Below are 24601 nucleotides of genomic sequence, written 5' to 3' on the forward strand. Positions count from 1 at the left end.
GAGTCTCAGCTGCTTTCCATACAACAGCAAACAGAAACAGGGACAGAGAAGAGCCTTCTGAACCCTACTGGGAGGCATGGATGGAGGGGGTTTCTCTGCTCCAGTCAATGCTACAGGTGCTAGGGCCTCTGAGGAGTGGTCTAGACCTGCATGGAGGCACCAGGGAACCTACTTGTATCTGTGTGTGGCTTATCGTGGGAATGAAGTAGGAGAGCTGGAGTAAGACTCAGCACCAAGACCCACTTGGGGTGTGCTACCTGTGGGGTCTTGGGTGAAATCATTTGCTCACAAATCCCCTGATTTTTTGGGTCCTGGCGTCTGTGCATCTCCCCTCAGAGTAGCTACATCCATGTCCCTCCACACCAGTAGTACATGTGGGTTCCCATGGCTTCACATCTTCCCAATCTTTGTAGTAGCAGGTTTTCAATTTTTTTTTTTTTTGAGACAGAGTCTTGCTCTGTCACCCAGGCTGGAGTGCAGTGGCGCAATCTCGGCTCACTACAAGCTCCGCCTCTTGGGTTCATGCCATTCTCCTGCCTCATCCTCCCCAGTAGCTGGAACTACAGGTGCCCGCCACCACGCCCGGCTAATTTTTTGTATTTTTAGTAGAGACGGGGTTTCACCGTGTTAGCCAAGTTGATCTCGATCTCCTGACCTCGTGATCCACCCGCCTCGGTCTCCCAAAGTGCTGGGATTACAGGCATGAGCCACCACGCCTGGCCTTCTTTTTTTTTTTTTTTTGAGACAGTCTCACTCTGTTGCCCAGGCTGGAGTGCAGTGGAGTGATCCTGGCTCACCACAACCTCTGCCTCCCAGGTTCAGGTGAATCTCCCATCTCAGCCTCCCAAATAGCTGGGATTACAGGTGCACATCACCATGCCCTGCTAATTTTTGTATTTTTAGTAGCGCTTTGCCATGTTGGCTAGACTGGTCTTGAATTCCTGGCCTCAGGTGATCTGCCTGCCTCAGCCTCTCAAAGTGCTGGAATTACAGGTGTGAGCCGGCCAAGTTTTCAATTTCTGTCAGTCCAATAGGATTCAATTGGGTCTTTTAATTTTTTCATTTTTCTGAGACCAGGTCTCACTTTGTTGCCCAGGCTGGAGTGCAGTGCCACCATCATGGCTCAATGCAGTGTCAACCTCCCACGCTCAAGCAATCCTCCCACCCCAGCCTCCCAAGTAGCTGAAACTACAGGCATGCACCACTATGTCTAGCTAATTTTTTAACTTTTCTTTTGTAGGGATGAGGTCTTGCTGTGGTGACCAGGCTGGTTTCAAAATGCTGGCCTCAAGTGATCCTCCTGCTTCCACCCCTCTAGAGTGCTGGGATTACATCTTTGAGCTACTATGTCTGGCCTGAATTGAGTCTTGTTTTAAATCTCATCCCTCCAATTTCTAGTGAACTTGAGCATCTTTTCACTGCCAGTATCATCTCCTCTGTGAAGAGCTGGTCCTTGGCCTTGTCTACTTTTTTTTGGTTGTTAACTTTTTCTTGTTTTTTTTTTTTTTTTTTTTGAGACGGAGTCTCGCTCTGTCGCCTAGGCTGCAATGCAGTGGTCGGATCTCAGCTCACTGCAAGCTCCGCCTCCCGGGTTTACGCCATTCTCCTGCCTCAGCCTCCCAAGTAGCTGGGACTACAGGCGCCCACCACCTTGCCCGGCTAGTTTTTTGTATTTTTAGTAGAGACGGGGTTTCACCATGTTAGCCAGGATGGTCTCGATCTCCTGACCTCGTGATCCGCCCACCTCGGCCTCCCAAAGTGCTGGGATTACAGGCTTGAGCCACCGCGCCCAGCCTGGTGGTTAACTTTTTCTTACTGATCTCTAGGAGTTCTTTACATATGAATTCTGAAGGCTGCCTCTTTCCCATATGTGTGGCCAGTATCTTCCCAGGCTGCATGTGGCATTTTTGCTTTATGTTATGCGCCATTTGTTGAACAGAAGTTTCTAACTTTTATGTGGTCAAAGAGAACAGCAAAAAACTGTCTGAGGCTCATGTAAGCACCAGACTTATGACACCTTTTGTATGTCTCTGTCTGTTTTGTGGGGGTTTTTGTTTTGTTTTTTAGAGAAAGGGTCTCGCTCTGTTGCCCAGGCTGGAGTGCAGTGGTATGATCATGACTCACTGTAGCCTTAAAATCCTGTGCTCAAGCGATCCTCCTACCTCAGCCTCCTAAGTAGCTGGGACTACAGGTGCATACACTACCACATCCAGCTAATTTAAGAAGATTCTTAGAGATAAGCTTTCACAATGTTGCCCAGGCTGGTTTCAAACTCCTGGCCTCAAGCGATCCTCCCACCTCAGCCTCCCAAAGTGCTGGGACTACAAGTGTGAGCCACTGTGCCCCGTCCTACTTGGCTTTTCATATCTACAAAGAGCTTCTCCTTTCACGATCTCCTGAGTCCCACAAGGCCCTGGGAGGTGGCAGGAACAGAGATGATCGTTCTTACGACACAGATGAGAAGGCAGAGGCCCTGTCGCAGCACCCCACTGTTCTGCCTCCTGGCACCCACTCTCTCCTCTTCCAGTAGCTGGCCCCTGCCTTTTCTCTTGAGGAAACTCATTCCTCACAATCTCTGTCCCTGTGGTTTGGATGGGGTTGACACCAGAGCAGGTACAGGGCCTAAGCCTGGCCAACCAGAGCATTTGATTTCCCAGGCCACAAGGATGGCATGAGGCCTGAGCAGGGCCAGTGAGAGCACTGTCCTATCTAGGACTTGGTTAGAATGACTGAGAAAGAGGCCATTTCTACTGACTTGAAGATGAAGTCAGTACAGAGGAAAGCAGATCCGAAGACACAGACCTATTCCTGGCAATGTTTGAGGCTGGATCCAGCCATGCCTGAGACCTTCTACTCCTTAGGCCAGCTCAAGGTCTGGTTCTGGATCTTCGGTAACAGAGTCCTGACTAATACTGACCTAGTTATTGTGGGAAATCAAAGAGCCAAGACCTTTGATCTTGAACCATCATTCCAAGTATAAAGAAGTACAGAAAAATAAGGGCCTCCCAATGCTATATTTATCTTTAGGTCTCAGTTTCCAAATCTGTGAAGTAGGGATAGCCACCCTGTCTCTTCCATCTCAGCTAACTCTGGCTTCTTCAGTGCCTCCTGGGCCTCTTGGGTGAAGGAGGGCACCCTGGCCCTCCTGTTCTGACCCCAAGGACCTTCTGAATGGGAGGCCAGGAAACAGTAGACGTGATAGAAATAATCAGCATAAAGGAAAACTAACATCAGCTTGAAGCTGCCCTAGAGAAAACTGGACGTGGTAAAGACCATGGCAAAAAAGAGAGAACAGGGAGGAAGGAAAAGAGAAAAATCTGACCCTATCAGCAGCTACAACTGGAAATTAGACCTGAAAAAAAATGAGTTAAATCTTTGGTGTAAAAATTTACACATTAAAGGATAAACTCTCCTAAGAATAATTTCCATAACAATAAAAAACTGGAGAAAATCCTAAACATCTACTGGAACCATATGGAGATTTGCTTCAGGAATTAAATGGATTTCGGGGCATTCCCCTCTGGAAAATACTTTCTAGACAAAACGTCATTGATACTGATGTGTTTCTGAGAACATTTCTCAGCATCCTTCGGGTCGAAGCCTCCTGTGCGTAGCCAGAGCCGCTAGCCCTGTAGGCTGCATCCTGTTTCAGCAAGAACAGGTGAGGGGCACTAAGGAAAGGGGCCCAGAGCAGGCGCAGGGTGGCTGGCTCAGGGCCCAGCCCACTGCCCCAGGCCACTCACCGTGGTGATGAATCTGTACAGCGGCTGCCGTCTCTCTGTGTACTTGACCGTGATGGGGCTGAGGTCGTAGCGGAACCAGATGGCAGGGATGATGCGGCCTGTGTGGCTGTAGGCAACGTATTCCTGGGGTAGAGGATATGAGAATCAGAAGTACAAACTGTGTCCCAGGGTGGGTGGGTCCCCCAGTAACCCTCCAGAAAGGACTTTCCTCCCTCTCTGCTCCACAAAGCCAGACTCCCCCACTCCCTCTCTCACATCCCTTCCCCTGGAGGCCCTAAACTCCGCTGAGCACACCTGGGCATTTTTGACCCCCTTGGTTGTTTAGAAATTGACCATGTGAGCTGCAAGCAGCACCAGAATCAGAAAATACATTAGGAAGCACAGCTGTAAAAGGAAAAGTGTAATTGTTGGCTGAGTAAAGGCCTATGGCCTCCTTCAACCCCTAGGCCATGCGAAATCCATTCATTTATTCAACAATGGTTTGCTGAACGCCTCCACTGTGGTGGCCCATGGCTGGCTGCTGGGGACCCCGAGGTGAGCAAGTCCCGCCTTTTCCCCAGAGGGAGTCACAGTCTGCAGGAGGAGGAAGACATAAGAATATCCCTAACACTGCGACATCACGCATGTTGGATGGAGGGACATGGAGAGTTGAGGGGGCCATGAACAAATGAACGAATGACCCATTCTCCTGGGAGGTATCTGGGAGACTGGGGAGGGGACATTCTGAGCCACACATGATGGATAAACAGGAGACCCAGTGTGTGTGTGTGTGTGTGTGTGTGTGTGTGTGTGTGTGTGTGTGACGGGTGTAAACGCCGTGTGGGGAGTGGGCTAGCTTCTTCAGAGGAATGGACCGAACTGCAAAGCCAGAAGGCCCCGCCCTGCCACCAACTTTCCCAAGAATGCACACAGCAGGGACTAAGGATACTAAGGGGCTGAGCTAACAGTGCGTCCTTGGGCCAGCCCCTCCCTCCCTCAGGGACTTGGTTTCCCCATCTAAACACTGATGGGCCTGGGATGATGACCTCTGGGATCTCTCCAGTTTGGGCACTTCAAGGTGCTAAAATCTGCAACAACTGGAGACCGTATTGAACCACTGGGGTACCCCCAACCCCAAATGCTGAGCCTGAGGAGCCCAGGCCGCTCCAGAGGTAACACTGAGCCCTGACCTCCCACTGGGTCACTGCTGCCTGCTCCCAGGGCAGAGTGCGGCTGCAGCCGCAGAGAAGCTGAGCAAGCTGCTCTGGCTGCTCGGCCTCGCCAAAGCATTGGGAAAAGGAGCTTTGAGTAAGGGAAGATCAGCTTTCTCTAGGAGAGCTTCTGGGGTAGGCTGACTGTCTGGGTCACAGCCTAGAGGTGAGGGACAGAGAAAAAGAGTGAAAAATAGCAACAGTCAGTATCATTTACCTAAAGGTTTTTTTTTTTTTTTTTTTGGTGGGCTAGGCATTTTTGAAAACATTGCCTCATGTGACAGCAATCTTATAAAGTATCATCTCCATTTTATGAATGAGTAAACTGAGGCACAAGTGGCTATGTGACATGTCCTGGGTCAATAGCTAGTGAATGTCTGAGCTGGAATTTGAACTGCAGTGTGGTCCTGAGCTTGCATCTGTGCTTTTCCATCTGTTAGTTGCTATGAGCATGTGAGGGTTACAATGAGATGCCCCTTGTGAAACAGTGAATAAAAGAAACAGAGCTCCCGGGAACATCAATTTAGGGCGAGTCAGAACAGAGGGACTAAGTCACTGGACAGAGAGCAGCTTGCAGGTGGGCAGACTCACAGCCCCTTCCTTAGACTGAGGCATGAGGTGATCAAGAAGCCAGGCTCTGGAGCTCAAGGAAAACCTGTTCTAATCCCCACTCAGCCACTTTATAGCTCTACAACCACCTCTCAGTGCCTCAATGGCCAAATCAACAAAATGGGCTCAATAACAGTCTCAACATCAGAGCTGTCATGATGATTGAGAAGATGGAAGAAGAGAGCTTAGCATGTCTAGCCCCCGGGAAGTACTCAATGACTGACAGCTATGCCTCCTACTATTGTTATAATTAACTGAACTAAACAGGTATCACTTATAAGGGGTTTGGGCAGCCTTGGAATGCAAGAAAAAGGACAGTCCTGGTGGTAAGTGGGAAAAACCCATCCACCAGGGTTTAGCAGGGGCATCTCAACCAACAGGCTTCAAGTATTCATGTCCCATTGGTGTGGTGCCCCTGGGGAAGCCCAAGCCTGTCTTGGCTTGAGACTACTAATTTCTGGGCCATCCCACTCTGCAGACTCTGACCATACTCTGCTGCCCACTAAGGCCTGGTGTCTTCTCCATGACTTTGAGTGTTGGGGTCCTGGGGACACCCCTGTCAATCAACAGCAAATCAATCAACAGCCATCTTGGTGTGACTCAGCAGCCTCATGAGTTTGGGTAAAGTGCCTTTGCCCTGAGAGCAGCAGTGTCTGTGTGTGTTGAGCACCCTGGGGTCTGTGTCTAAAGGACTCGGACCAGATGCAGGGCTGTTTGAGAAACAGCCCTGCAACCCCAGGACCTTTGTAGGACGGAGCCTACCTGCTCTTTCTCAAACCCTATCTCCTGGTTAGATCTGTTCTCCTTGACTCTGAGACTGCCACATGGCAGGGACTAGGCCTTTCACCTTTACCCAGAGACAGAGCCTGGCCCAACCTAACCCCCAGGAAAGGCCTCCAGAAAGGAACCGGAAGAAAGTGCGTCGGTGCAGCCGCCTGTCGTCTCTGCTCTCGGTCAGCAGAGGGCGCCGCCGCACAGAGCTCGGCCCAGCCATCGCCCGCGCACCTTGTTGGCCACCGTGTACTGGTAGGAGTACCGCTGCTTGCCACTCTTGTCCTCATAAACCGTGGGTACAATCTTCAGGATGTAGTCGTGGGAGGCCAGGGCTGCGGGAAGGACACAGCAGAATGAAGCAGGGGGACAGGCACTGCCCGCTGACAGCTCTATGTCATTTCAGTCCTAATCCTAAACCCCCTGGGCACAACAGGGGGCTCATTCCCCACAGTTTTACCACCAACCAACTGCTCTTCATCTCCCCTTGGATACCGGGAATTGGGAGACTCTATCCATCAGGATCTTTCTCCTGCACTGTATACATTATTAAATTTCTGGAAACAACCCAAACGTCCATCGACAGAGCAACCATGAAAGAGTGAATGTTGGCCGGGCGCGGTCGCTTACACCTGTAATCCCAATACTTTGGGAGGCCGAGGCGGGTGGATCTTCTGCAGTCAGGAGTTTGAGACCAGCCTGGCCAAGATGGTGAAATCCCGTCTGTACTAAAAATTCAAAAATCCCAGCTACTCAGGATGCTGAGGCAGGAGAATCGCCTGAACCTGGGAGGCGGAGGTTGCAGTGAGCTAAGATCACACCACTGCACTCCAGCCTGGGCGACAGAGCAAGACTCTGTCTCAAAAAAAAAAAAAAAAAAAAAAAAAAAAAGTGGGTGCTAGAAGCAGCTATTCTCCAACAGGGAAAAGAACCAAGTCGTGGATTGGGGTACGGGGAGACACTCTCTATCCATGTAAATATATAGGAGAATTATCTGGAAAGATGCCCAAGGAACCACGGGCAGCTTTAGCTTCTGGGGAGGAAGGCAGGATTTGAGAAAGATCCCATTTCATTGTACAGCCTCTGATATTGTTTGAATAGTTTTACTTTTAAAACAAACTATGTTTCAGTATTAAAAAGAAAAGAGCCTATCAACCAGAAAAACTGCACCGATGAAGCATTGAGTAACTGAAAATGGGGAAAGAAATCAACGGCAGATCAGTTCTTCCTGGATGGGGGAGCTGCTGAAGGCAGGGATGGAGCCTTACTCATCTCTGTGTCCCCAGAGCCCCATGCAGGGCCTGGTACCAAGTGGACCGTGGCAAATGCTTACTGAATGAATGAACGGATGGAAAGATGACTGGACAGGGGCATGAATGAAAGCACAGATGAATCAGCTGCTGATAAGCATGAGGTAACTGGAGTCCAATGCTGGGCTAATAGAATGCTGGCCCAGAGCGGCCAGATATCACCCAGGAAAGGTATGAACTGTCCTGGGCCTTCTGGGATGCTTACAGGAAGCTCATGGGCCTTCCAGAATCTCGGGTCATGGACTACAGAGCTAAGAGAACACAGCAATTTAGGCCTGTGGGTTCTAAGCCTGGTCGCATAGCCGAGTCAGTCCTCTTCTGTTAGAAGGCTGGGGATGCAGACAGCATTCACTGCCCTAACACTCCCTCCCTGCCCCGACACTCCCTTCCTGTCCCTTCCTGCCAAAGCCACATGTCAGTAAGCAAAGGAAGTGCTTCCCGAATTGTTCTGAGTGGGTTCCTCTGAAAACCTGAGACGAGTCCTGCAGCCGCCGAGCCAAGTCCATGGAGACTCCAGCATCCCTCTGTCCAACCCCGTAATGGTTCTCAGATGGCAGAAGCAGTCGAATCATCTGGATTAAAGGACACCTGGGCCTCTTTCCGGGAGCAGCCCATTAAATGGGTCAAGGGTGGAGCTCAGTATTTACATTTTGAAAACAAGAGCCCAAGACCACGCTTGACAGTGGTGTCCAAATGCCTATTGCCCTACGTTAAAAACTTGAAGCAATGAAAAAGTGAATGCCTTATCAAAATCACCCCTGTAATATTTCTTGCTAAAATTTGTACAAGGCTGCACATGGTGGCTCATGCCTGTAATGCCAGCACTTAGGGAGGCTGAGGTGGGAGGCTCACTTGAGGTGAGGAGTTCGAGACCAGCCTGGCCAACAGAGTGAAACCCCATCTCTACTACAAATACAAAAATTAGCCAGGCGTGGTGGCGCACACCTGTAGTCCTGGCTACTAGGGAGGCTGAGGCAGGAGAATCGCTGGTTGCAGTGAGCCGCCACTGCTCTCCAGCCTGGGCAATAGAGCGAGACTCCATCTCAAAAAAAAAAAAAAAAATTGTACAAAACACAGGTGATCACCAAGGGCAAAAAAAAAAAAAAAAAAAAAATCACCCATAAATTCACCATCAGAAAACTATGGTTCACATTCTTACATATAAACTGCCAGACATGTTTATATATACACTTATATTTTCCTAAAATAGCACCATACTGTATCTTTTTGTAAGAACTGAACATCGTGAACTTTTCAGGTCTAAGACACAGAACATAAGCTCCATAGAGGTTGGTTTTATTTATCTCTCTATCCCCAGAACCTAGCCCAATGCCCAGTATATAGTAGGTGCTCAATAAATGTTTGCTGCCCGACTGCCAGCAAGGTCCTGACACTCCTCGCTCATCTTGGGCAGTTACCACGCTCAATCAACCCCCATGCCTGAATACTGACGTGGTTCCTCATTTTCATTCTTACAAACAATGACCTAATGAACATTATTTTCCTAGATCTTTGTACACTCTCTTAATTATTTCCTTAGCTTACTCTCCTACGAGTACAATTGATGACTCAAAGGCAATGACCATTTTTAAGGCCTTTGATACAATTTGCCAAGTGCCCACTGGAGACACTGCAGTTAATTAGACCCATGTGGACTCCTTTTGAGTTGACCATTCCTACAGACTGCTGGCTCCAACCTGGTCTAGGTCGGCCCACACTCCCTTCAGGCTCACTCCCTCCTCCCTTACCCGCAAAATCTTCTTATGGAAAAATTCAAATCTAAAACATAGGGAATCGTATAATGGACTCCCACATACCCACTTCCCAACTTCAGCAATTACCGACGTCTGGCCAATCTTGCTTCATCCCTATCCCGCCACTGGAGTGGGGCCCAGAACCTGCGTTTTTAAACCAGCAGCCCATATATGTGTGTGTGTGTGTGTGTATACTTACATACACATATACACACACACATATATGTGACAGCCCACATTATGTGTTACATATACATGACAAGCTGGTTTCATCCCAGTTATGTCATTCGGGACCAGTTAAACAATTCAGTATCACAATACAAGACACAATTCGATATAGGAAAGGTTCTCCTTAGATTCTGCCCTAGGGGATCTCGTTCCTGAAGTTAGCTGTTGACAACAATGAAGAGAACGGCCAACATTTATTGAGCGCTCACAATGTGGCAGGCCGTGTACTAAACTCTGTACATGCATCTCATTAATCCTCATGGCAAGGCTTAAGGTGGAGAGGATTCTTCCCACTTTACAGATGCAAAAACGGAGGCTTAGCAGAGTTAAATGACTTTCCCAAGACCACAGGGCTGGGAAAGAGTGGAGCGGGACACTGGAGGCCAAGGTCCTCACGACCGCACTGCACCACCATCTGGCCGGAGCTCTTCCACGGTGGCCTCCAGGCCTCTAATAATTGATTATACACCCACTATACCCTGGGCACAGGGCTGGGTCCTGGGGACAAAGCAGTGGGCAAGGCAGAGTGCTATGTTCTAGCTGGTGCAACAGCCAAGGGCAGCAGATGACTGGGAGAACAAGGTGATTTCAGAGAGTGGTCTATGCTAGGAAGAAAAAACAGGTTTGTCCTCAGGAGTGGGGGTTCCTTTAGATAGGGTGACCAGCGAGGGCTTCTTGGAGGTGGTGGCATTTGAACTGAGACCTTAATGCTATGAAGCAACCCCCACAGCAAGACCTGGGCACAGAGGGACCTCCAAAGGCAAAGGCCCAGTGCCGGGGACTGAGCTTGGGAGCCGAGGAAATAAAAGCCAGCCCTTCCCCGGCTGTCCCTCGCTTGATCTCATACTTTTTCTCTCCACTTAAGCCAGCCTGAGATGACTTTCGTCACTAGCCCTGGAGAAGGCAAGGTTTCTGTCCACACCCTCTCTGCTTGCACACTCTGGGCCTTCTTAGCTTGATCCTCTTTCCTGTCCAGCAGCTGAGGCGTCCATCATAGCTGCGAACATTTGTGGACGGCCAACGTGGGATGGCATGTTACCATGACACAAAACGACAATGACCACAGCACCACACCAAGAATCATCTACCTCTATTACAACCAGACATTTGCATTCAAATAAGGAGGTGCTGCCGTCTACTTATCCGTTGCTGGAGGCAGCATGAATGGGAACCAGACACAGCTGAAAAGCAATCGGGTAATACAGCGCCAACCCTGTACATATCAGAGGCATTACTGCCACGGTGAAACACAGAAAACAGCAGTTGCTTCCCAGTGAGAAGACAATGCCTTAGAAAAGCCGAGCAGAGCCGCGCACGGTGGCTCAAGCCTGTAATCCCAGCACTTTGGGAGGCCAAGACGGGCGGATCACGAGGTCAGGAGATCGAGACCATCCTGGCGAACACGGTGAAACCCCATCTCTACTAAAAAATACAAAAAAAAAAAACCTAGCCAGGCGAGGTGGCGGGCGCCTGTAGTCCCAGCTACTCAGGAGGCTGAGGCAGGAGAATGGCGTAAACCCAGGAGGCGGAGCTTACAGTGAGCTGAGATCCGGCCACTGCACTCCAGCCTGGGCAACAGAGTGAGACTCCGTCTCAAAAAAAAAAAAAAAAAGAAAAGCTGAGCAGAGGGGGACAGATCACCTGAAGTCAGGAGTTTGAGACCAGCCTGGCCAACGTGGTGAAACCCTGTCTCTACTAAAAATACAAAAAATTAGCCGGGCATAGTGGCGGGCACCTGTAATCCCAATTACCCAGAGACTGAGACAGGAGAATTGCTTGAACCCGGGAGGCTGCGGTTGCAGTGAGCCGAGACTGTGCCATTGAACTCTAGCCTGGGTGGCAGAGTGAGACTCCATCTCAAAAAGAAAAAAAAGAAAGAAAGAAAAGCACAGCAGAGCTGCAAGATGGACAACTGTGCTCCCATTACAACTGGAAAGTAAGAAAATCATGGCTATGTAATAAGGTCAGGTACAGAAAGCAGACAGTCAACTGCGATCCACGCCTTGGAAAAAAAGAAAAGTGACTTCTGCTTATGGACAAGGATTCACAGGGACACAGAAAAATGAGGTTTGATTTGTCAGGGGGCAGGTCACAGAGGAATGTTTTCCTTGCCTTGGATCCCTGACAATGGGAGAGCAAACACATTTCAGGAAATGATAAGAAAAGACGTGGATTAAAAGGTGAGCTCAGGTGAGGAAATAAGAAAAATCCAGGTACCCTGTGCAGCAGTGGGTCTGCGGGTCTGCTTGAGCAGACAGGCCTCCCGGGCCCATTCTGTGCACGGGTCTGAGGCCATGTGAGCTCATGTGTGTTGGTGTGCACACACAGGTATGCATTCTCTCCTGTCTGCATGTGGAGATGTGCTGTTTTCTTTGATCTGGGCCAAGGTGCCAGGGAGCTAAGGAGGGTGAGGACTCTAGGGGAGCCACTGTCGATGGGAGGAGTTTGAGCAGGAGGAGAGTGAGGTGTGGGGGAGGCAGCCATGTGGTCAGACCTGACTGGGCCACCCACAGACCTGTTCTCACGATGCGACCTGGAGCCAGAACAGATTCTGGTTCTGCTGTAGCTCCCTGTGGGATCTTAGGTAATTAGTTCAACTAAGGATGATGATGTGGCTGTGATGACAGCAACAATAATGGTAATAGCTGGTATCCACTGTGTGCGTGCGTCTACTGTGCCAAGGGATGGCATGTACCTTCCCCTGACAAGCCTTCTTCCTTCTCCGTCAGATGGGGCTGGGTCCACCTTCCCACTGGCTAGCTGTGGGAATGGAGCATGAGCAGCCTCCTTGCCTTGGAGTGGGTGCTGGACAGGCACCCCCATCCCTCTGCCCTCCCCCATCCCTGCCTGCTGTACTGGGTATCTTGGAGCAGAAGGCTGTTCCCAGCAGGGATACATACGGTTGGAGGTGAGTCTGTCTGCTCCCCCGAGAGCATTGAAAGCTCCGTGGACGTTCTGGACCTGTGGAAAAATTCAGTGAGGGGATGGTCCCCAGGACACCTCCACCTCCAGGCCTGGCCCTGGTTGTGGGGGATGGCCAGGTGCCACCTGGTCTAGGAACCCTACCAGTGTGTAAAAGGGGGCTCCAGGAGATTTGTGGCGAGCAAGAGGCAGCACGGGCCTGGCACACAGTAGGCACAAGCTTGTTTCCCATCTCTAGCACCTACTATGTGATGCTCTATCCTGGCCCCTTCATATAATTTCATTTCATGCCCCAGCTGATGTATCATTGGGCCCATTTCACAGAAGAGCAACTCAAGGCTTGGAAAGACACCAAAACTTGCCCGGCTGGTGAGTGGCTAAGCTAAACTCTGAAATCAGGTCTGTCTGACACTAAGCTGGACTCTTTTCATGAAGCCACACAGAAAATTCAAGTGAACGTGGATTCTGAGTCCAGAAGGTTTCTCCTGAGATCCCAGGGTCTTCTGAAAGGTCCATAGAGGAGTCCAGGCAGGGGTGCCCCAGCGTGTGGGCCCCCCATCATGTCTGCTGCAGAGAACACACAGCAGGTGTGAACAGAACCCTCCTCCGGGCAGCGGGGTGGGCTGCTGTAGAGTGGGACTGAAAACCACATCCCACCTTTTCTCTGAGGACAATGGGAAACCAGGTTGGCCTCAAGGAACATCTAAAGAAGGACAAGGCATACCTGGTAAATGGAGCATGCTACCATGGGCATAGTTAACAGGGGTTATTGAGCTAGACACCCTGGAGGGCTTCCTGGAGGAAATGACATTGACACCAAGATCTGGAGGAAAGTGGGAAGTTAAACTGGTGAGCAGCACGTACAAAGGCTTGAGTCTGGAGACAGGCCCACACGGCCCCCAGGAGGAAGGAAGTGAGGTGTCTGAATAGAAGGAAGGAGGAGACATCAGAGAGGTAGGCGGGGACATGATTCTGTGGAGATGGCCACTCCAGGAGCGGCGGGCAGCAGCAGGATGGTGTAATCCCTGATCTTGGTCTCAGGAGGCTGATGTTTACTGAGCACTTCACACAACTGCATGTTCTCAACAAGCAATTCCTCAACGCGGGGAAGGAGCTGCAATTCCTCAACAAGGAAAAGGAAGTTTGTCTATTTGCTGTCTTGAGACTGACCATGAGAAGGCTTCATTTCTAACCCATGAGAACCGTGGTTACGGAGACAAGAAGGCTAGAATGTTCTCTTCCATTGTCATGTGTCATGGCTTTATCTCACATTTATTTGTACCATTTATTTTTATTTTTTATTTTTTTGAGAGGAGTCTTACTCTGTTATCCATGCTGGAGTGCAGTGGCACGATCCCGGCTCACTGCAATCTCCATCTCCCGGGTTCAAGCGATTCTCCTGCCTCAGCCTCCTGAGTAGCTGGGATTACAGGTGCCCACCACCACGCCCGGCTAATTTTTGTATTTTTAGTAGAAACAGAGTTTCACCGTGTTGGCCAGGCTGGTCTCAAACTTCTGACCTCAAGCAGTTTACCCGCCTCAGCCTCCCAAAGTGTTGGGATTACAGGCGTGAGCCATCGCGCCCGGCCTGTACCATTATTTGATTAACATCTGTCTTCCCCTCTAGACTGGAAGCTCTGGGTGGGCAGGGACCATGTTTGTCCTCACCGAGGTATGCAAGGCCTGGAACATGGTAGGTACTTCATACATACTTGTTGAATAGATGGATGGACAGAAAATGAATGGATGGATGGGCCCTAAGCTAAGTTTTGTACATTTTTTTTAAAATCAGATTTCCAACCCACTAATGACTAAACTTGGGACCGCAGTTTCTGTGTTCTTCTGTTTTGCCCCTGCGTGCGGCAATGCGAGACCACTGCTCCTCCCTCCTCAGCTCCTCCTCTGCTCCTCTCCCCTCCACCCTGCCTTGGTCTGGGCCCTAAAGCTCTCACTTCCCTGCCTATACTCTTGCCTCCTGGGTCCATCTTCCTTGCTGCAGATGGGTGCTCTGAGTCACCAACCAGACCTTCAGTCTCCACCTTCCTCAATCTAACATGGGTCTCTCGCACCCCACACACCCCACCTCCCGGCTCCCAATTCAGGCAAGTGCTTCTGGGCCCTCTCAGCTGTTAAGCGAGCCCTTGTGCCCTGGGCCTCTGGCATCTCGGCACAGAACAACATGCCATGCCACATACGCTTACTGATCCATTTTTCTGAAAGTAACCTTGAGGGTCTTTCATATGAAAACCACCAGCTGGGTGCTGTAGGAGAGGGGTGATGTTTGAGACACCCCCTGCCTAGGACCCGTTTCCCCGTTCTGTTCCTGGTGAAACCCTTCTTACCCTTCCAGGCTTGGCTCAGATGTCACTTTAAGGGTAGCTCTTCCTTGTCCCCAGAGAGGACAGAGGGCACTGAGTGACAGAGCCCCAGAAGGCCCACCCCCAGCCATGCCATCTCGAGTGTCCCCTGCTCACCTGTAGCGTGTCCCCAAAGGAGAGCTTGTGGATGACATGCGTCATGTCCGGGTTCTGTGGCTGGGCTGTGGCACTGTGTGTGGACACGTGGAAGTTGCCGGGGACCTGGGGGAGAAATGCTGAGTTTCAGGAGTCTGGTCACCTTCTCCAGGGGGAGGAACACTGGGGCTTCACGCTGTGTGATCCAGGGAGGACACTGGAATCAGGCAGATCTGGGTTTGGATCCTGCCTGTATCATTTTCAACTGTGCAAAGGAGTCATCCCATCTCTCCGGGCCTCAGGCTCCTCATCCGCAGAATGGGGGCACTACCATAGCTTCCGAGGGTGCTGCCAGGACTCTCTGGTGAGAGGGGGCATGTGAAGTGCCCACCTGGGCAACGGGCACAAAGCCAGGCCTCATGGCAGCTGCTCCCCCTCCAGCTCTGTGGATTCTAGATGGCTGACCCCACAGTGGGCTGGGGGATGACCTTCGAGCCTGCAGATTAATGGGGCTTCCTCGGACTCCAAATCCCTATCATTTCCTACCCAAGTTTGCCCCAGTGCGCTAGACAGGGGATCCCTGATAGACAGACTGTGGCAGCCTCATCTCTTCCCCAGGTTTCAAGCCCTTGAGAGCCAAGCCAGCAAGAGGTGCCAGATGAGTATTTATAGAACGAAGGATGCTGGTGACAGCCATGTGGCAGAAGCCACCTCAGCTTCTCCCTGTTTCAGCACAAAGTCCCTCCTCCTTCTCCTCCTCCTCCCCCTCCCCCTCCTCCTTCTCCTCCTCCCAGATGCTCAGACTAGAACTCTTGGTATGATCCCGGAACCCCCGTCTCACTCCCGACATCCCATCCCTCAGGCGAAACCCTGTCAGTCCACCTTCCAAACACACCTGGCACCTGAGCTCTTCTCTGCTGCCCTGGTCCAAGGTCGTCTCTTCATAGAGAAGAATGGCAGGCTCCTCCCTGGGCTGCCAGCTTCCACGTTCCCCACAGCCTGGGCCTTTCCCCAATAATGACTGGTAAGATCTTTTTAAACCTACATCAGATCTTATCACTCCTCTGCCCCAGAACCCTCCACGGCTTCTATTCTCTCAGAGTCCAAGTCCATGTCCTCAGGGTGGCCCACAGGCCACATCTGGCCACTGGTCAAGCATCATGTCCCCACCTCCTGGCCTCCTGCCGCCACGTCCTCTGCTGCTTCCTGCATGATCTCCCTGCCGTGCTGGGAACAGCATCCAGTGTGGCTCCATTTCAAGCCTTTGTGCCTGACCCCTTCCTGGGACCCTCTTCCACATGGCCCTCCCTCGGCCCCTCAGGGCCCAACAGAGAGGCCCTCCATGTCCACCTGTGCACGAGAGCATCCTGACCCCATTCCCCATCCCCTTACCTGCTACAGCCTCTGGGATCACCTGCTATCTCATACCCGTCTGGTTCTCATCTGCCTCCTTGCATTAGCAGGTCCACACCCTGCTGTGCTCCCTGGACACCGACGCATAGCAGGCACTCAATAGACACTTCTCGAATGAATGAACGACTAAACAACACTGAATCCTTCGACTTTGTGATCTGATAATTCCCATTTTACAGAAAAGAAAATGGAGGCTCAGAGCAGTGAAGAAACTTGCTAAGGTCACATGTTGAGAGCTGCAGTCTGAGCTCACGTCTGTTGGACACGCTGCTCCCTCCTCTGGTGCCGGATGCCATCTACCTCCGCAGCCTGGGCTGATGGCCACATGGCGCCAGTCCTTCAGGAGGTGCCAGGACTGAGGAGATGAGCAGACAAGAATCGGGCCTTGGCCAAGCCCCTGTGACACAGACTTGGAACAATGAGACTCTGCGGGATCCACCCTGACCCAGAGGAATCTGCAGACCATGGGGGTTAGAGGGAAGGCCCCCAACTCAATGGAGGTTGCAGGCTGTATTCAGGGAGGGCTTCCAAGGGGAAAGGACATCCTGTGCTAAGGCTCTGAAGATGAGTCTGCATTACTCAGGAAGAGAGGGAAAAGCATCTGGGCAGAGGGAACAGCATGAACAGGTGCAGAGGACAGAAACTGCCCAGCATGCGGGCATGTCTAAGGAACTAAAAGAGTCTGGTATTATTGAACTTCAAATGAGATGGGGGTCAGGGTGCTGGCAGCAGCAGGAAACAAAGAGGCACAAGGGAGGAGTTGGGGCTGTTTATCAAAGGCTCCCAAATGCCACACTGAAAAACTCAGGGGTTACCTTATCCCAGCCCAATGAAGAAGAGTGTGCGAGCTGTGTCTGAGGGGGGAACGCAGCTTACTGTGCAGCAGCGCATCGAAGTCTGACTTTGTAAGCGTGTCTGTTTCAAAAGCTGTGGACTTCCTGCAGGAATATTCCTACTTCCGCAGGGCCCGAGCCTGTGACTGACAGGGGAGGCATCAAGCTGACAGCCCACAGCCTCAGCCTCAGCAAACTCGCAGTGGAGCATGCCGCAGGCCACAGTGGAGAAGGGACACCTGCTGGGTCAGGAGCGGAGCAGAAACAACAGTGTGGCAAGATCTCCCTCGAGGGACAGCATCACCTGCTTCAGGGACCCAGTAACCCACGGTAGAGTGGTTGCTCTGAGTTCTACACGTGGCCTCAAGCCCAGCCCACTTCCTAGTTGGGGGGCCTTAGGCGAGGTCACTAACCACTCCATGCCTCAGTTTCTCCATCAGCAAAAGGGGCATAAAGCCAGAAGGTTACTGGGAGGATTCATGGAGGTGATGCACGCAAAGCAGCCCGCAGCTGGCCTCAGGTCGGGTTTGTAGGGTGAATACGTTTGTCATCGGAGCCAACCAAGAAGGGCCCTGCCGGAAGAGGCAACACGCAGAGGCAGGGCGTGAGGGAAAGCCCACTGGGTTTTCACATTCATGCCTCATTTTCACCAATAAAAATAATGCCTGGGCCCATTTTCATGATAAAACAGTCACGAGACACAGTCAGACTAAAGACCCTGCTGCTGAGCATCCCTGGGAGTAAGAAAGCCACAGCCATAAGGCGTGTGTCCTCCCAGAGGTTTTCTACGCGGTGACACAGGGCCTCCCGCCGATCGGGCCATGGCAGAGTTCAGAACTGGGATTGGGGCCTGGGCCTCGTGCTCCTGGAGTGAAGTAAGTCAAGAAGGCTGGCCCCTCAGCACCTGCCACCCCTGCCCAGCCCCGCAAGGCTGTGACTCAGGAACCCACTCCCGCTCCACACCAAATCCATCACAGGTGGCTGACTCATGCCAGCACATGCTGGGCTGAAGAAAGAAACAGCAACGCTTTTAGAGCCTGTGACTTAGGAACCTACGTCAGTGTCTCTGATGGATTTTAAAAACATATAGCTGCAGCCAGGCCCCATACCCCTCACCCCATCCTGTCCTCCTCCTGCGGGGCTGGCTGATGAAACGAGGTCACCGTGCGGTCTCAGGTGGGGCTACCGCTGCTGCTCAAAACACGCAAACTCTGACATCTGGCTGCTGGCCAACCTCCTGGGGGCCGGATAAGGAGGCCATGGGACAAGTCTCAGCCTGATGCTGGGAGAGAGGTGCGGGGGCTGGCTGCTGACCCTGCCGTCAGCACACGGACACCGCTGGCTTCTTTGAGCACCTCTTGATGGGCAGCTCCTCAAAGGCACAGATCTTTAACGAGGGAGAGTGGCTGGGCTGGGGTAGGGGATGGTCTCTACTCCCTCCAGGAGTTTGGGGCAGAGGCTGTGACCCAGGGCACACAGACACAGCTGGTCATGACATGTGTAACCAAGACATTGGGAGCAGCAGCCACAGGCAGTGGGCTCAGGGGGTCAGGGCCCTGATGCAAGGCTGCCTGTGTTAAAATCCTGGCTGCGTGACCTTGACCAGGTCACTTAATCTCCTGTGCCTCAGTTTCCTCCGGGCTACTGTGAAGACTAAAGGAGTTCATATGTGGAAAGGGCTGGGTAAGAACCCAGTACGTGGCAGTAACACGGGTTTAAGAAAGGCTGCTGTGAGTCTTTCACAGACTCCCCGGCACTCTGCTGACCAGAGAAGGCCCATTTCTTGGACACCCTCCCTGTGCCTTTCACAGGCGCACTGGTAGGGTGTGTGCCAGCTGATGAGGTCATGGAAACTTTGCACTGATGGGAGACAAGGCGGGCCCGGATGCTTGTCCAGTCTCTACTGCAGAGTTTGTTCATGTTTCACAGCCTGGGAGGTATCACTGTCTCCATTTTACAGATGAGGAACCTGAGGCTCAGAGAAGCTAAACTGCCCAGAGTCATTCAACCAGTGACCATGGTAGCCAGGATCCTTGACCACAGGTCTGTTTGACCCCAAAGGACAAGCTCACCCAGAGCTGGCTGGGGGCACCAGCACAGCCCATTCGAAGGGGAGCAGACTGCAGCCTGGGGCATGTTTGCCAAGCGGTGGGAGGGATTGGTGGCAGGGCTGTCTCGTGGGTTGTCACTCCAGGTGCTTGAATAAGCACGATCCCTTCTTGATCACCATCTGGGGCATATATATTTTTTCAGCCCAGGTGGTTGCATCTCCCTGGGGGCGGGGGGCCCACAATGAGGGTGTGCGTGTACGTCTGTTCATCTGTGCATCTTCAGCTTCATCTTCAGTCTTCAGACAGGGCTGCCTTTGTAACTTTAGGGGTCTCCAACTCTCATTCTCCTCGTCATTCTCTTCATGGCTGCTTTATCAAAATTACACATTTCCTGTTTACCTGAGCACTCGCTTTCCCCCCAGCTATAGACCCCGGGTCACCAAGGGCGGGAAGCATGGCTGTTTCTCTCCCACTGCAGCCCAGCACCAAGCACAGAGCCAGGTGTAAGGTGGACGCTCAGTAGCACAGAAGCCTGAGTGGAGTGGTTAAAGGGAGGGGCCAAGTCAAAGAGGAGGCACAGGCAGCAGCCGCAGTGTGATGAGGGGCGTGGCAGGGAGTGAATGTGGGCGCGCAGGGAAGGGGAGGGAGGACTTCCCCTGAGGGACCCACATTAGCTGAGGCCTGTGGGTGAGCAGTGGTTCCCCAGAAGATGAGGTGGGGACAGAGGGAGGGTATGGAGGCCCAGCAGAGGTCCCCCACCAATCCCCCCACCTGCCTGCGCACACTATGAATCTCTCCAAGGCTTTAAACCCCCAACTGCGGCCTGCATCTGGCTCCCCTTGCTTCGTAAGGACGTGGCTCCTGCAGCCAGCGGCCCCTTCACTCCCCATCATCAGCGTTTTCTGGAGCACTCTCCGCAGCACTGATCACTGTCCATTCCGGCCCTGCCTTCCTGAGCCTGGCAGCGACAGCCCTGCTCTTTGATATCTATACATATGTTCCTTTCCAGGCTGCAGGCTCCGCCCAGCCTTTGCTTCCTCCTTCCTGTCTGACTGCCCCTTCTTGCACCTTTTGTATTTTTTTGTAGAGACAGGGTTTTGCCATGTTGCCCAGGCTGGTCTTGAACTCCTGACCTCAAGTGATCCATCCACCTTGGCCTCCCAAAGTGCTGGGATTACAGGTGTGAGCCACTGCGCGTGGCCAATCACTGTAATTTTAAAACAGTGATGCATATAAACAGTCTCTGGAAATTATCTGCAACAACTGTAACGTGCTATAAATATCGGCAATTTCTGTTGGTGATGAGGTCCCAGGCACTGCTAATACTACTATGGTTTGTGGCCTACATTCATCGCAGACGGAAATGCTAAACTTTAATTCGAGTTTAGCAAAAACAAAGACGTCAGTTTTTCCCCCATCCAACTTCATAGATCTCTTGCATTCAATCCGCTCTCCTTGGGGGTGTCTGTGGACCCCAGGTTTAAAACAAGGATCTATGGCCTCTCCCTAGGTAATCTTGCTTAAACCAATGCTCCTCAAACTTCAGTGGCATCAGAATCTATGGCGGGGGGGGGGGGGGGGGCGGCGCTTGTTCTAGCACAGAGTCAGTAGGTCTGAGGGAGGCCTGAGAATCTGCATTCCTAACAATATCCCAGGTGATGCTGATGCTGCTGGCCTAGGGGCTTGAGGAGCCTCCACTTTGAGGACCCGTTACTTCCAACATCATCTGTTCACTGACAACTCCCACCTCAACATCTGTGGTCCAGAGCCCTCTCCTAAACCCTCCATACCTCCAACTTCCAATTTCACCTTTCCCTGTAGACACCTAATGGGAACCCCAAAGGAAGCCAGAGTGGAATGAGCAATGCCCAGCCCTACCTACTTCCCATAGAATCCAGGCTTTTCTAAGCTTCCACGTCCAGAAACAGGACCACCTGGTTGTCAAGACAAAGATGTCAAAGGTTTCTTTGATTCCACATGTGCCCTCAATCCCGCATCCAATTCTTCATTAAGTCTTATTGACTCTACCTCCCTAATCCGACCACATCTCCCCAGTTCCACTGCCACAACCACTGCCTGCCACCCCCTCCGGCCCAGCCCCATGGAGCTGCCGAGCCAACCTTTTTTTTTTTTTGAGACAGAGTCTTACTCTGTCACCCAGGCTGGACTGCAGTGGCGTAATCTCGGCTCACTGCCAGCTCCACCTCCCGCGTTCATGCCATTCTCCCGCATCAGCTCCTGAGTAGCTGGGACTACAGGCACCCGCCACCGCGCCCGGCTAATTTTGTTTTTTTGTGTTTTTAGTAGAGACAGGGTTTCATTGTGTTGGCCGGGATGGTCTCAATCTCCTGACCTCGTGATCCGCCCACCTCGGCCTCCCAAAGTGCTGGGATTAGAGGCGTGAGCCACCGCACCCGGCCGCGAAAGCCATCCTTCTAAGGCTGTGCTGTCCAGCAGAACTTTCCTCAGCGATGGAAGTGCTTTCTTTCTATCTGCACTAGCGCTGCGGCCCCAGCCAGCACATGGCTTTGAGCACTTGAAATGTGGTTGATGAGAATGAATGACTGAATTGTATATTTTATTTAATTTGAATTAATTTAAATAACCTTATGTGGCTGGTGGCAACCTATTGGATAGTACAGTTCTGAAGCATAAATCTGATTACATTGCTTCCCTGTTTAACCCTCAAATGGCTTTCCATCACAACCACCATAAAATCCAAATTACGGGGCATGGCAAAAGTGCTGTGTGGCAGCTCATGGGCAGTGACAGCCCCCAGTGAACCGCGACCCTCAGCATCCCTGCCTCCCGGTAGTCCCTCCTCCTGAGGCCCGGGCTGGTACGAGACTCACTTTAACTCATAACACGCGGCAGGTTTCTCCCAGCAACAGCTGAAACCTTAAGAAGGCCTTGCAGCTTCTGTTTTAGCACTTAACGGAGTCCTGAACCGTCACGTGAGAAGTCCGCCCTGCTTGAAAGATGACCAGGCCTGGCCTTCCGCCTGCCTGCCAAGGACTGTGGGAAGGGACAGCACATGCCCTCTCTAAAGGGGAGCACTGCCCACAGGTGCCAGGTCATTGCCATAATGGGAACACGGACCCAATGTAGTGAGAGCCTCTGACTTTTAAAAGCCAGAAATCTGGACTCCTGATCTTTTCATACTGGTTCTGATACAGTTAAATGCTATACTGGACAAACATAATTTATCTTTGGGCTGGATGTGGCCACTGAGTTTGCAACCCCAGCTCAGGTGTCAGGGACCGGAGGAAGGGCGTTTTGAGCAGAGGCTGCAGGAGGGACAAGGAGAAGCCAGGAGTGGCAAGTGGCTCAGTTTGCCTGGGGCTGGGAAGGGGAGTTGTGGGACAGGAGGATTGCTGTGTGACCTTGGGCAAGACACTTAACCTCTCTGGGCCCCAGCATCCTAACCTGTCAAATGGTGCTGCCTCACAGCGTTGTTGAGAGGCTCCACTGTGACAGTACCGAGCTTCGAGGAGGGCCGGCACGTGCTGAGCAAAACCCTGCCAGCTGCCACCGGGTGCCTCGGCCCTCCCAAGGGCACTGCGCTCACCCACTTGACTTAGGATCTGAAGCTCCTGGTTCTGGGGACAAAACAACAGTGAACCTTGAATGGCCCTTCAGAGCTGACAAGGTACTTTCAAGCCCGCCTCGCCTCACTTCCCTTGGCTTTATTCCTCATCTCAGCACTTAGCATCCCTGATGCTTTCTGGTTTGTAGACTGCCTCCCTCCACCAGAATGGAAGCCCCACCAGCCCAGGGACGCTGCCCTAGAGCCTATCACCGACCCTGGAACACAGAAGGTGCTTATTCAAAATTTTTTTTGAATGAATGAATCTGCATTAGCTCATTTAATCCCCACACAAACTTGTGAAGTGGGTGGTATCCTGATATTGTTATCACCATCACATCCTCAGCCTAAAATGGGTCAAGTGACTTGTAGGGGCCAAGAGGGGGTAGAACTGGGACTTGAACCCAGGGGTGGGGGCTGCAAATCCTCAGGTCTTCTCACCATTGTCTCCCTCATTGGGGAGAAGAGTAGCTCCTTCCTGAACCGGCCATCAGGGGCTTAAAACTGCAGGAAGCCTGGACGCCTGCATCCAGATTCTCAGCAGGGACGGCCAGGCAAGTGGACACAAACCCTCGCTCGCCGGGGGCTGTGTTGGGGTCAGGTCGAGTGAGTGCGTACCTCCACAACCAGTTTCCAGGGAGCAAGGAGACAGCGGGAATGGGGAGCAAGTAGAAAGGGCTGAGGCAGGGCTTCCGTACCTTGTTGATGCTGAACTGCCCCTCGAAGCGGCAGCCTGCCCCATTGTTCAGTGGGATCTTCATGGAGTTGTCAATGTGGCCCACTTCATGCCTGCCCATCTCATCCTGAATGTCCAGCCCGACCACTGCAGGAGCCAAAGGGAGACAACAGTCACAAACCCAGAGATACGGGAGGATGGGGGCCAGCCTGTTCTCTCTGGGAGCCTTCATTCATCCATTCCAGGGACAGGCCGGGCTGGGGACCTCCAGGAGCTCATGGTCTGGGGTCCAAAGACTACAGGGGACAGAATAATGACTCTGCTAAATGTGAGGCTGAGGGGAGGCAGGGCATAGTAGGGGTCCCGGGGCCACCCTGGGGGTCTGCCATACTGGTCCTCTGAATCTGGGTTCTGCCTCAGGTACTTAACCTCTGGATGCCTCAGTTTCTTTCTCTGTAAAATGGGGGGTGACCATAATTGAACCTTCCTTGGAAGATTATGAGGATCAAATAGTTCAGGTGTAGAAAATGCTTAGGGTCTGATGGATGCGAGGTGGAAAGTGCTTAATAAATGTTAGCTCTTGGATCTCAGATAGTCTTTTTATTTATTTATTTATTTTTTTTGAGACAGAGTCTCGCTCTTGCCCAGGCTGGAGTGCAATGGCACGATCTCGGCTCACTGCAACCTCTGCCTCCTGGGTTCAAGCAATTCTCCTGCTTCAGCCTCCCAAGTAGCTGGGATTATAGGTGCCCGCCACCACGCCCGGCTAATTTTTTTGTATTTTTAGTAAAGATGGGGTTTCACCATGTTGGCCAGGCTGGTCTCGCTTCTGACCTCAGGTGATCCACCCGCCTCAGCCTCCCAAAGTGCTGGGATTACAAGTGTGGGCCACCGTTTTCGGCCTTCAGATAGTTATGGGGTGAATAGGCTCAGGCCCCCATCCACTCATCCATCATTCACTTATTCATTCATTCACACATTCCTTTACCCATCGCCTATGCTACTGGGCCCTATGATAAGCACCAGGGACGCACAAAGGGAAAAGGCAGGCCCTGCCCTCTG

The 24601-nt window shown here is 51.9% G+C and overlaps 1 protein-coding gene across 4 annotated transcripts in view; it reads right to left on the reverse strand.

Annotated features, from left to right (window-relative positions):
• LOC105480882 (endoplasmic reticulum-golgi intermediate compartment 1) overlaps nt 1-24601 on the reverse strand; it is a 121573-nt gene that overhangs the window by 14478 nt on the left and 82494 nt on the right. For 3 of the 4 annotated variants that reach the window (XM_011740082.2, XM_011740076.3, XM_011740077.2), the window contains exons 5-9: nt 23562-23686; nt 15002-15106; nt 12506-12566; nt 6548-6648; nt 3744-3866 (exon numbers count right to left, since the gene is read on the reverse strand). In XM_011740082.2, coding sequence (XP_011738384.1) covers nt 3744-3866; nt 6548-6648; nt 12506-12566; nt 15002-15106; nt 23562-23686 — 515 coding nt within the window. Of the gene's footprint in view, nt 1-3743; nt 3867-6547; nt 6649-12505; nt 12567-15001; nt 15107-15771; nt 19644-22703; nt 22877-23561; nt 23687-24601 lie in introns of those variants that run through there. The other variant, XM_011740079.3, reaches the window with a different exon arrangement.

The sequence above is a fragment of the Macaca nemestrina genome, chromosome 6 (genome assembly GCF_043159975.1).
Source record: "Macaca nemestrina isolate mMacNem1 chromosome 6, mMacNem.hap1, whole genome shotgun sequence".
Lineage (NCBI taxonomy): Eukaryota > Metazoa > Chordata > Mammalia > Primates > Cercopithecidae > Macaca > Macaca nemestrina.